Source organism: Nerophis ophidion, linkage group LG07 (genome assembly GCF_033978795.1).
Source record: "Nerophis ophidion isolate RoL-2023_Sa linkage group LG07, RoL_Noph_v1.0, whole genome shotgun sequence".
Lineage (NCBI taxonomy): Eukaryota > Metazoa > Chordata > Actinopteri > Syngnathiformes > Syngnathidae > Nerophis > Nerophis ophidion.
Window position 1 is genome coordinate 38919227 of NC_084617.1, and position 14434 is coordinate 38933660.

The window sequence follows — 14434 nt, forward strand, 5'->3', positions numbered from 1 at the left end:
TTCAAATAAATAAAGAATAGTGAACAACAGGCTGAATAAGTGTATGTTATATGACGCATAAGTAACCAACTGAGAAGGTGCCTGGTATGTTAACATAACATATTATGGTAAGAGTCATTCAAATAACTACAACATATAGAACATGCTATACGTTTACCAAACAATCTGTCATTCCTAATCGATAAATCCGATGAAATCTTCTTCCTCGATGTCACTTCTAAACAACTCTGCCAACTCCAAAGGTATCCGCCGCTTCCTCTTGTCGTTTTCTGCTGCATATTTCACTACCTCCAGCTTGTAATCTGCAGTAGATGATTTCCTTTTCGGTGCCATTTTTGTTCAGCACTTCTCAGTTTTTATAAGTTACCGCCAACAATGAAAATGATTCATTTTAATAGCTACGGCATTAGCGTATAGCATATAGCAGTTAGCATTCCATGACCCACAATGCACTTCTGCCATGACCCTCCCCCGCCGAATTCTAATTGGTTGACGTGTATGTGACGATTGCTGACGTGTGTGTGACGATTGCTGACATTTTCTCTTCCGCAAATGAGATAAACAATATTATTTTATATTTTACGGTAATGTGTTAATAAATTCACACATAAGTCGCTCCGGAGTATATGTCCCTCCCCTGGCCAAACTATGAAAAAAAACTGCCCCTTATAGCCCGAAAAACACGGTGTGTGTGTTTATATATGTATATATATATATATATATATATATATATATATATATATATATATATATATATACACATGTTATTATGTTTTAAATTAAGTTATTTACACTGAAAAATTGTGTAAATGTTTATTTACATACCTTAATTGTTTCTAAACGATGTCTGTAACATGGCAGTAAAACAGCTGATCAAACAAAACAGAAGTCATCGTCATGGACCTACTGGCTGCTGTAACTAGCTCTCCCATCAACTAAACAGACTAATTGGTAACTTTACCAAACTGAAAACAATACAAAAAGAATCCCATTGTAAGTAAATACTGCAAAACCCAAAACCAGTGAAGTTGGCTTGTTGTGTACAATGAATTGCAAATCATTTTCAACTTATATTCAATTGAATAAACTGCAAAGATAATATACTTAACGTTTCAACAGGTAAACTTTTCTTTTTCTTGTTGCAAATATTAGCTCATTTGCAATTTGACGCCTGCAACATGTTTCAAAAAAGCTGTTGCCATCCAAGCAACGTCTTTTTCATGGACACCCCTGCTTATTTCAGCAAGACAATGCCAAGCCACATTCTGTGCGTGTTACAACAGCGTGGCATCATAGTAAAAGAGTGCGGGTACTAGACTGGCCTGCCTGTCGTCCAGAAGCCTAAAATACGACAACGGAGACCCCGGACTGTTGTACATCAAGCAAGAATGGGAAAGAATTCCACCTGAAAAGCTTCAAAAATTGGTCTCCTCAGTTCCCAAATTTATGTAACGCGTAACGTATAACACGGTGATAAAAATGCCCCTGTGACAACTTTTTTGCAAATGTGTTGCTGCCACTAAATTCTAAGTTAATTATTATTAGCAAAAAAAAAAGTTTCTCAGTTGGAACATTAAATATCTTGTCTTTGCAGTCTATTCAATTGAATATAATTTGAAAAGGATTTGCAAATCATTGTATTCTGTTTTTATTTACAGTGCCAACTTCACTGCTTTTGGGTTTTGTACTAACACAGACACTCATAATCATGTTAGCATATGAGCTAACGCTAACGAAGCTAGCTTCATTACATTACAACAGCACATGCACATATGCATGAAAACACTCCTACATACTTTGTTGTATTTACATTGTAAAACTTACAACCGTTTCTTGGCGTGATAAATGAAGAATCCATAAGAGTATAAATACTATGGAGAACTAGAATACGGAACGGCACTTGTACTTCCGGTTAAAAGCTTTAAACAACAGGAATTCACATTAACCCAGCAGCATCTGGCGTCAAAGCACAATAACGCGTCCTTCAAGTGGACGTGTTTAATGAAAACTTTTAACATTATGGCCGTCATTTAGCTACGCCATTTTATAAGCCGCAGGATCAAAGCGTAGGAAAAAAGTGGCAGCTTCTTGTCCGGAATTTAGAGTAAGTTGGTAAATCAAGGTTGCACTGTACTGTACGAGCTTAGCACTCATCAGTAACTATAATGTTGCACATGCAAAACTATATTTTATAGTGACTTTAGTTTGCAAAAAGTAACAGAAACATCCTTCAGTTGAAGAGAGAAGCGTAAAGGCACAGAGTTGTAGTTGTTGTTGTCTACACGTCTGGGACGAGTAACGAGTTGCAGCTGTAGGAAGACAGCTGCTGGGTCATTAAACAGGAAGATGCAACAAGAAGACGTGTAAAGGCCAATCAGTTATGAGGACACTGAGGACAGACTTGTTATACGGCCAAGAGGTACACATTCACACAGTAATTCCTACTCACAATGATAACACAAATACAAAAAACAGGTCATCTGTGTGTATTTATATTTGTTTATGTTGATGTTTGCCTCCTTTCAAGCGAGAAAAGACAAGAACGCAACAAACAAACATAGGCCCCACTTTCAGGAATCCAAAAAGCAGAAATTAGAAAAAAATAAGTTAATATTTGCTCAGTGGATATCGACATTCACTCGTTAAAAAACAAAATATCGCTGCTTGGTTAGGAGCAGCTTTTTAAAAAAAAGTACTTAAATACGGTATTGAACAGTGCCTTGGATGGGATGACTCCGCCCCCTCCCTTAGTATATGACCTCATAGACAGTGGCTTTCTTGTCTCCCGAGCCCGTCACAATGTACTTGTCATCCACGGAGATGTCGCAGCTCAGCACTGACGAAGACTCCTTGGACTGTCAGGGAGGAAGAAAACATGTCAGCGTGAAAATCCTTGATGTGCAGAAAACAAACAATTGCATGTGTTACAGTAGGTCTGGATCGCTTTTAAATTAATCTGTTATGATCCGCTGCCCGGAACATAGTCTGTTTTCTAGTCACTTGTGTTTTCAGCACCTCTTGATTTTGTTTGTTTCAGTTGCCATGACGACAGATTGCACTCACCTGCCTCTGGTTAGTGTTCGGGATGCTCACCTGTTGTCCGGGCACTAATCAGGGGGCTATTTAGTCTATACCCTGGCCTTACTCGGTCTGGCTTCCTAATGTGCTTTATGCAACAGATGACGACGTTTGATTCCTGGTACCTGTAGACTAGCTTCCACGCTAGCCCCCTTTTGTTTTTGCCGTTCGTGCTTTGAGCACGTTTTTATTTGTTCCCGTCGGATTTATTTTTAAAATTAATAATTTCTTACTTGCACGCTGTGTCCGAAGTTAGATTGCGTCCTGGGAGAACAAACCCTGCATCACCATGCGGCCCGGTCGTCACAGAATCATGTTAATACGGCTGTCAAATGATTCAAATATTTTATCGCGATAATCGCATTGTTCATAGGTAACTCGAAATAATCGCATTGTTCATAGTTAACTCAAAATAATTGTGTCGTTCATAGTTAACTCAAAATAATCACGATAATCGCATTGTTCATAGTTAAGTCAAAATAATCACGATAATCACATTGTTCATAATTAACTCAAAATAGTCACATTGTTCATAGGTAACTCAAAATAATCGCATTGTTCATAATTAACTCAAAATAATTGTGTCGTTCATAGTTAACTCAAAATAATCGCATTGTTCATAGTTAATTCAAAATAATCCCATTGTTCATAGTTAACTCAAAATAATCACGATAATCGCATTGTTCATTGTTAACTCGAAATAATCACAATAATCGCATTCTTCATAGTTAACTCAAAATAATCAGGATAATCGCATTGTTCATAATTATCTCAAAATAATCGCATTGTTCATAGTTAATTCAAATAATCCCATTGTTCATAGTTAACTCAAAATAATCACGATAATCACATTGTTCATAATTAACTCAAAATAGTCACATTGTTCCTAGGTAACTCAAAATAATCGCATTGTTCATAGTTAACTCAAAATAATTGTGTCGTTCATAGTTACCTCAAAATAATCGCATTGTTCATAGTTAACTCAAAATAATCGCATTGTTCATAGTTAACTCAAAATAATACCATTGTTCATAGTTAACTCAAAATAATCACGATAATCGCATTGTTCATTGTTAACTCGAAATAATCACAATAATCGCATTCTTCATAATCAACTCAAAATAATCAAGAAAATCGGATTGTTCATAATTAACTCAAAATAATCACAGTGTTCATAGTTAACTCAAAATAATCGCATTGATCATAGTTAACTCAAAATAATCGCATTGTTCATAGTTAATTCAAATAATCCCATTGTTCATAGTTAACTCAAAATAATTACATTGATCATAGTTAACTCAAAATAATAGCGATAATCGCATTGTTCAGAGTTAACTCAAAATAATTGCATTGCTCATATTTAACTCAAAATAATCACATTGTTCATAGTTAATTCAAAATAATCGCATTGTTCATAGTTAATTCAAAATAATCGCATTGTTCATAATCAACCCAAAATGATTGCGATAATCGCATTGTTCAGAGTTAACTCAAAATAATCGCATTGTTCAGTTGACTCAAAATAATGTCATTGTTCATAGTTAACTCAAAATAATCACAATAATTGCATTGTTCACAGTTAATTCGAAATAATCACAATAATCGCATTGTTCATAGTTAACTCAAAATAATCACGATAACCGCATTGTTCATAATTAACTCAAAATAATCACATTGTTCATAGTTAACTCAAAATAATCGCATTGTTCATATTTAACTCAAAACAATCGCATTGTTCATATTTAACTCAAAACAATTACATTGTTCATAGTTAATTCAAAAAAATTGCATTGTTCATAGTTAACTCAAAATAATCGCATTGTTCATAATTAACCCAAAATGATGGCGATAATCCCATTGTTCAGAGTTAAATCAAAATAATCGCATTGTTCATAGTTAACTCAAAATAATCGCGATATCGCATTGTTCATAGTTAACTCAAAATAATCACGATAATCACATTGTTCATAGTTAACTCAAAATAATAGCATTGTTCAGTGTTAACTGAAAATAATCGCATTGTTCAGAGTTAATTAAAAATAATTGCGATAATCGCATTGTTCAGAGTTAACTCAATATAATCTCATCGTTCATATTTAACTCAAAATAATCGCATTGTTCGTATTTAACTCAAAATAATCACATTGTTCACAGTTTAACTCAAAATAATCGTGATCATGGCACTGTTCAGAGTTAACTCAAAATAATCGCATTGTTCAACTCAAAATAATCGCATTGTTCATAATTAACTCAAAATAATTGTGTTGTTCATAGTTAACTCAAGATAATCGCATTGTTCATAGTTAACTCAAAATAATCCCATTGTTCATAGTTAACTCAAAATAATCACGATAATCGCATTGTTCATTGTTAACTCGAAATAATCACAATAATCGCATTCTTCATAGTTAACTCAAAATAATCAGGATAATCGCATTGTTCATTGTTAACTCGAAATAATCACAATAATCGCATTCTTCATAATTAACTCAAAATAATCACAGTGTTCATAGTTAACTCAAAATAATCGCATTGTTCATAGTTAACTGAAAATAATTGCATTGTTCATAGTTAATTCAAATAATCCCATTGTTCATAGTTAACTCAAAATAATTACATTGATCATAGTTAACTAAAAAAATAGCGATAATCGCATTGTTCAGAGTTAACTCAAAATAATTGCATTGTTCATATTTAACTCAAAATAATCACATTATTCATAGCTAATTCAAAATAATCGCATTGTTCATAGTTAATTCAAAATTATCGCATTGTTCCTAATTAACCCAAAATAATTGCGTCGTTCATAGTTAACTCAAAATAATCACGATAATCACATTGTTCATAGTTAACTCAAAATAATCACGATAATCACATTGTTCATAATTAACTCAAAATAGTCACATTGTTCATAGGTAACTCAAAATAATCGCATTATTCATAGTTAACTCAAAATAATTGTGTCGTTCATAGTTACCTCAAAATAATCGCATTGTTCATAGTTAACTCAAAATAATCGCATTGTTCATAGTTAACTCAAAATAATACCATTGTTCATAGTTAACTCAAAATAATCACGATAATCGCATTGTTCATTGTTAACTCGAAATAATCACAATAATCGCATTCTTCATAATTAACTCAAAATAATCAGGAAAATCGGATTGTTCATAATTAACTCAAAATAATCACAGTGTTCATAGTTAACTCAAAATAATCGCATTGATCATAGTTAACTCAAAATAATCGCATTGTTCATAGTTAATTCAAATAATCCCATTGTTCATAGTTAACTCAAAATAATTACATTGATCATAGTTAACTCAAAACAATAGCGATAATCGCATTGTTCAGAGTTAACGCAAAATAATTGCATTGCTCATATTTAACTCAAAATAATCGCATTGTTCATAGTTAATTCAAAATAATTGCATTGTTCATAATTAACCCAAAATGATTGCGATAATCGCATTGTTCAGAGTTAACTCAAAATAATCGCATTGTTCAGTTGACTCAAAATAATGTCATTGTTCATAGTTAACTCAAAATAATCACAATAATCGCATTGTTCACAGTTACTTCGAAATAATCACAATAATCGCATTGTTCATAGTTAACTCAAAATAATCACGATAACCGCATTGTTCATAATTAACTCAAAATAATCACATTGTTCATAGTTAACTCAAAATAATCGCATTATTCATATTTAACTCAAAACAATCGCATTGTTCATATTTAACTCAAAACAATTACATTGTTCATAGTTAATTCAAAAAAATTGCATTGTTCATAGTTAACTCAAAATAATCGCATTGTTCATAATTAACCCAAAATGATGGCGATAATCCCATTGTTCAGAGTTAAATCAAAATAATCGCATTGTTCATAGTTAACTCAAAATAATCGCGATATCGCATTGTTCATAGTTAACTCAAAATAATCACGATAATCACATTGTTCATAGTTAACTCAAAATAATAGCATTGTTCAGTGTTAACTGAAAATAATCGCATTGTTCAGAGTTAATTAAAAATAATTGCGATAATCGCATTGTTCAGAGTTAACTCAATATAATCTCATCGTTCATATTTAACTCAAAATAATCGCATTGTTCGTATTTAACTCAAAATAATCACATTGTTCACAGTTTAACTCAAAATAATCGTGATCATGGCACTGTTCAGAGTTAACTCAAAATAATCGCATTGTTCAACTCAAAATAATCGCATTGTTCATAATTAACTCAAAATAATTGTGTTGTTCATAGTTAACTCAAGATAATCGCATTGTTCATAGTTAACTCAAAATAATCCCATTGTTCATAGTTAACTCAAAATAATCACGATAATCGCATTGTTCATTGTTAACTCGAAATAATCACAATAATCGCATTCTTCATAGTTAACTCAAAATAATCAGGATAATCGCATTGTTCATTGTTAACTCGAAATAATCACAATAATCGCATTCTTCATAATTAACTCAAAATAATCACAGTGTTCATAGTTAACTCAAAATAATCGCATTGTTCATAGTTAACTGAAAATAATTGCATTGTTCATAGTTAATTCAAATAATCCCATTGTTCATAGTTAACTCAAAATAATTACATTGATCATAGTTAACTAAAAAAATAGCGATAATCGCATTGTTCAGAGTTAACTCAAAATAATTGCATTGTTCATATTTAACTCAAAATAATCACATTATTCATAGCTAATTCAAAATAATCGCATTGTTCATAGTTAATTCAAAATTATCGCATTGTTCCTAATTAACCCAAAATAATTGCGTCGTTCATAGTTAACTCAAAATAATCACGATAATCACATTGTTCATAGTTAACTCAAAATAATCACGATAATCACATTGTTCATAATTAACTCAAAATAGTCACATTGTTCATAGGTAACTCAAAATAATCGCATTATTCATAGTTAACTCAAAATAATTGTGTCGTTCATAGTTACCTCAAAATAATCGCATTGTTCATAGTTAACTCAAAATAATCGCATTGTTCATAGTTAACTCAAAATAATACCATTGTTCATAGTTAACTCAAAATAATCACGATAATCGCATTGTTCATTGTTAACTCGAAATAATCACAATAATCGCATTCTTCATAATTAACTCAAAATAATCAGGAAAATCGGATTGTTCATAATTAACTCAAAATAATCACAGTGTTCATAGTTAACTCAAAATAATCGCATTGATCATAGTTAACTCAAAATAATCGCATTGTTCATAGTTAATTCAAATAATCCCATTGTTCATAGTTAACTCAAAATAATTACATTGATCATAGTTAACTCAAAACAATAGCGATAATCGCATTGTTCAGAGTTAACGCAAAATAATTGCATTGCTCATATTTAACTCAAAATAATCGCATTGTTCATAGTTAATTCAAAATAATTGCATTGTTCATAATTAACCCAAAATGATTGCGATAATCGCATTGTTCAGAGTTAACTCAAAATAATCGCATTGTTCAGTTGACTCAAAATAATGTCATTGTTCATAGTTAACTCAAAATAATCACAATAATCGCATTGTTCACAGTTACTTCGAAATAATCACAATAATCGCATTGTTCATAGTTAACTCAAAATAATCACGATAACCGCATTGTTCATAATTAACTCAAAATAATCACATTGTTCATAGTTAACTCAAAATAATCGCATTATTCATATTTAACTCAAAACAATCGCATTGTTCATATTTAACTCAAAACAATTACATTGTTCATAGTTAATTCAAAAAAATTGCATTGTTCATATTTAACTCAAAATAATCGCATTGTTCATAATCAACCCAAAATGATGGAGATAATCGCATTGTTCAGAGTTAAATCAAAATAATCGCATTGTTCATAGTTAACTCAAAATAATCACGATAATCACATTGTTCATAGTTAACTCAAAATAATAGCATTGTTCAGTGTTAACTGAAACTAATCGCATTGTTCAGAGTTAATTAAAAATAATTGCGATAATCGCATTGTTCAGAGTTAACTCAATATAATCTCATCGTTCATATTTAACTCAAAATAATCGCATTGTTCGTATTTAACTCAAAATAATCACATTGTTCACAGTTTAACTCAAAATAATCGCATTGTTCATAGGTAACCCAAAATAATCGTGATCATGGCACTGTTCAGAGTTAACTCAAAATAATCGCATTGTTCAACTCAAAATAATCGCATTGTTCATAATTAACCCAAAATAATCGCATTGTTCATAATTAACTCAAAATAATCACGATAATCGTATTGTTCATAGTTAACTCAAAATAATCTCATTGTTCATAGTTAACTCAAAATAATCATGATAATCGCATTGTTCCTAGTTAACTCAAAATAATCGCAATAATCGCATTGTTCATAGTTAACTCGAAATAATCATGATGAACGCATTGTTCAAAGTTAACGTAAAATAAATAACATTGTTCAGAGTTAACTAAAAATAATCGCATTGTTCAGAGTTAATTCAAAATAATTGCGATAATCGCATTGTTCATACTTAACACAAAATAATCATATTGTTCATAGTTAACCCAAAATAATCTTGATAATCGCATTGTTCAGAGTTAACTCAAAATAATTGCATTGTTCATATTTAACTCAAAATAATCGCATTGTTTGTATTAAACTCAAAATAATCACATTGTTCACAGGTTAACTCAAAATAATCGCATTGTTCATAGGTAACCCAAAATAATCGTGATCATGGCATTGTTCAGAGTTAACTCAAAATAATCGCATTGTTCATAGTTAACTCAAAATATCTGCATTTTTCATAACCCAAAATAATCGCATTGTTAATAATTAACCCAAAATAATCGCGATAATCGCATTGTTCATAGTTAACTCAAAATAATTGCATTGTTCAGTTAACTCAAAATAATGTCATTGTTCATAGTTAACTCAAAATAATCATGATAATCGCATTGTTCGTAGTTAACTCAAAATAATCGCAATAATCGCATTGTTCATAGTTAACTTGAAATAATCACGATGATCGCATTGTTCAAAGTTAACGTAAAATAAATAGCATTGTTCAAAGTTAACTAAAAAAAAATCGCATTGTTCAGAGTTAATTAAAAATAATTGCGATAATCGCATTGTTCATAGTTCACTCAAATTAATCGTATTGTTCATAGTTAACCCAAAATAATCGCATTGTTCATATTTAACTCGAAATAATCGCATTGTTCATATTTAACTCAAAATAATCACATTATTTATAGTTAACTCAAAATAATCGCATTGTTCATAGGTAACCCAAAATAATCACGATAATGGCATTGTTCAGAGTTAACTCAAAATACATTGTTCATAGTTAACTCAAAATAATTGCATTGTTCATAGGTAACCCAAAATAATCGCGATAATGTTCAGAGCTAACTCAAAATAATCACATTGTTCAGAGTTAACTCAAAGTAATCACATTGTTCAGAGTTAACTCAAAATAATTGCATTGTTCAAAGGTAATTCAAAATAACCGCGACAATCGCATTGTTCATAGTTAACTCAAAATAATCATATTGTTCAAAGTTAACTCAAAATAATTCCATTGTTCATCGTTAACTCAAAATTAAATGGATGATCGCACAAAGCTACACTTTTTCACCAGTACCAAGTGCACCCTGGATAGATCATTTACAAGTTTTAATGCCATGAGTGGACAATTAATTTGCTTTATTGAAATGTGTTTTAAACATTATGCTTTTTAAACAGCTCAACATAAAAAGGACAAACACATTTTTAATGGATATAAAAATGTTTTCTCATTCATCAGGTCATTGTCATCTCAGGGCATTCAATCGATCGCAACTGGACTGTTTGGTTTGTCTTAGAAGACGTTGCACCTCTCATTTTTGGACGATAACAAATATTGATGTAATCATAGTAGTAGTATAGACTAAATAGGCATTTGTACTTGATATTATTACAGTGGATGTTAGATGTAAATCCACCCATGGCATTTGTTTACATTCAGGCGCGCTAGCTTTTGTTATTGGTGACCCCGGTGAGATATTGTATCCTCCTAGAGTGTGTAGTGAAGCATGTTTAGCTATTCCTCGTCCTGCAGAGATGATACTTGTAGGAAACTTACTTTATTTTTCGACAGAGGCGAGGATTGGTGGTTTAGAAGTAGCTAAAACACTGCCGACTGCAGATGGATGTTAGCTTCTAGCTAGAAAGCCATGTTTTAAAGCACCTCTTCCTGAGGGCGTTTCAGTGTTATAACTTCACCTTTATCATCAGTTTTTAGGCCAAAATACGTCCGTTCTCCTTTTTCTGTCTACAAACTGTGTCTGCTTTTAAGTACTCTGTGATTGTGCACTGCCGAACATGCTCCTCTGCTTGTAAAAAACAGGAATGCCTCGGAACCGGTACTTTTCAAACGGAGTATAGTACTGTTTTTGATTCATTAGTACTGCGATACTATACTAGTACCGGTATACCGTAAAACCCTAGGGCAGAACATTCCAAAGTTTAGGGCCAACAACAGAGAAGGCCCTGTCTCTCCTAGTTTTAGGCCTTGTTTTAGGCCCAACGAGTTGGGACTGGCCCTCGGACCTCAATGTTGGAGCTGGAGCATACGTTTGGATGAGGTCTGTGATGTACTTTGGGGCCTGTCCATTAAACGCTTTAAGAGCAAAGAGCAACATTTTAAAATAAATTCTAAAATGAACAGGAAGTCAATGCAGAAAAGCGAGAATTGGGGTGATTTGCCATCCCTTCTACTGATACACAATCTTGCAATCCACACTTACCTGGAATATGCTGGCTCCATACGGGGTTCTCCATGCGTTAAGCAGATTGTCTTTTCCTGTGCTGACGAACCACTTTCCTGCAGATGAATGTGCAGTCAATGAGCCGATGACAGGCCAAAGAAGTGAGAGAAAACACAAGCAGACAACGTTGACCCACCGCAGTGAGCAAAACGAAGCGACAGCACGCAGCTTTCATGAAGGTGAAGCTGGTACTTGTCAGGTTTGGAGACGTGCAGGACCTCTACGTTGCTGTTCTCCATCCCCACCGCCAGCCACTCGCCAGTTGGACAGTAGCCCAGCGAGAAGATCTGCAATCGCAGTCCAGAACCATTGTCTTCATCTCCCGTTCCCTGCGGGAGTCTGGCTTAAGAAGCGGACCGCGAGAGCGTACCTGTGAGGTGAAGTCATGCTGCTGCAGCTGCCGGCCCTCTCGGAGATCCCAGGAGCGGACGGTGTTGTCCAGACCTCCTGTCCAAAGCTTGGTGCCATCATTGGAGATGTCTATGCAGCTCGCTCCGTCCGTGTGGCCCTGGAACTGCCTGTAGAAGAGCATGAAGCTTTATTTCATTCAAACTGAGGGAAAAAGGTCATCTTCAAAGGCCCCTTCAGTAAAAATAATAAGTAGGGCTGTTCAGATTTGATATTGATATTGGGCTGATATAAGCAAAATAACTAGGAGCGGATTATAACAGTTTGCATCTAAAATGTCCGATACAAGCAGTCATGTGTGTTTAAATGTCCACCAATAAGCACGAAAGGTTGTTATTTTCTTCAATTTTAGTCATTTACAAAAGGCAAACATGCTAGGCTTTAGGCTACTCAAAGCTACACAGCAGCTAAGCACACAATAGCACACAAGCTAGTCATTTGTGGAACGTGTCCTTCAATGATAGGGTTGGGTGATAAAATGATAGTGATATATATCACAATAGATATCCATATCAATAAAAAATATGTTACGAACAACGATTTTGTTTTAATGTCGGTATAAAGTGGAAGTGGCGAAGCAAGGTTGGTTGCATGAACAAAGGCACTCACTCTCTGGTAACTGAGCAATTCAGGAAGCGATCACTGATCAATGGGAGTGACACGCTAACAGCCAATCAGGTAACAGTATCTCTAGCGCACCATCTTGTTGTCTCGCTGTCAATTCTTTACATGAAGTGAGAAGAAAAAGTAAAAATGAAGAAATTGTGAATAAAACAGGAAAAGTCACCCGAACAGTATGGCAGTTTTTTGGATTTTTTCAAACCGACCGTGGTCAGACCAATGTGGTCTGTAAATGATGCAAGGCGCTCGTCCCCACCAATACCGGTATTACCACAATACCTTTGCCGCGTTCACCCTTTAGAGCGCAGCTGTAACTTCCTGGCACTAAACCCGTAGTTCTTCTCAGGTTTCTGTATGCATACATTTTCACACTTTGGACTATTTTGTTACACTTAATTTTACATTGATTGAGTGTTTCCCATGGTTGTGTTGACATTTTATTTCCTTTCTGGCTTGATAGTTACATAGATTATAGTAAGAGGAAAGTTACATTTGAAATAACAATGTTCACATTTAAAATTCCCCTAGTCTTTATTTGATAGGTCAGAAAAATATCAATATTTATTGATATCGACCGACATAAAATGTCATACAGTTTTTAGCCATATTGCCCAGCCCTCCCCATTCATTGAACAATATCACAGTGTAACACAGCACATCTGTCAATATAAACAAGTATCAAAAAATTATAGTTGCATATTACTTACACATACAAAGTAACCAAGGCACAAGTGTATTACAAAGTATCCAGTAACAAATGTGTCTGCATCAATCCATTTACTGTGTCATGAGTAGGACTGAAACAATTAAATGATTAAATTTTTCTATTAATCAATCATCGAATGTAACCAGTAACAATTGATAACATCTGGACCGCATGGAGTGCCCGCAACTTTAAATATTAGGGCGCGGACACTGTTTGCACAAGGCCCCTAATATTGCACACATGTTAAAACGTGCAATTTCAATGTTGACGATGTGTAGAAAAATATTTGTTTATTTCCACTAGTTTCTCTAAAATACGCTTTAAGGCAATAAAGAGTGTTGTATTAGCTGAACTGAACAAACATATAGATTACTCGATTACTAAAACTATTGATAGCTGCAGACCAAGTCATAAGCTTAACTAAATGAATTGCCAAAATTCAAATTACCATTCCACTTTAATTAAAAAACAGCATAAGTCCATGACAGTTAATAATAAATGTTAGTGTTTTTCATACCTACTATTGTTCTTTGTTTGACTAATTTCACCTGATCAGGCCTTGTCTAACTTTCTACGCGACAAAATAACACAATAAAAGATCCAATATCCGTATCATATAGGAAGTGACACCCCTTATAAATGCATCGCCTGGAATGAAACATGCTAATTATAATGAAGGTGAACCAAAGTGGTGACTTCTCAGCAACAGGTAAGTATACACATTATATCCAAAAAAGGGGCTGAAAACTGCAAGTAAACAAGGCGTTTAACATTTGTGTCAAAAACACTGCAATGTTGGCGTTA

The 14434-nt window shown here is 33.4% G+C and overlaps 1 protein-coding gene across 1 annotated transcript in view; it reads right to left on the minus strand.

Annotated features, from left to right (window-relative positions):
* Window positions 1-2483: 2483 nt before the first annotated feature.
* The window catches only part of LOC133556323 (transducin-like enhancer protein 4), a 256100-nt gene continuing 244149 nt past the window's right edge, over window positions 2484-14434 (minus strand). Inside the window, exons 22-25 of the mRNA XM_061906135.1 lie at window positions 12266-12413; window positions 12032-12182; window positions 11875-11951; window positions 2484-2855 (exon numbers count right to left, since the gene is read on the minus strand). Coding sequence (XP_061762119.1) covers window positions 2748-2855; window positions 11875-11951; window positions 12032-12182; window positions 12266-12413 — 484 coding nt within the window. The 3' untranslated portion in view covers window positions 2484-2747. The remainder of the gene's footprint in view (window positions 2856-11874; window positions 11952-12031; window positions 12183-12265; window positions 12414-14434) is intronic.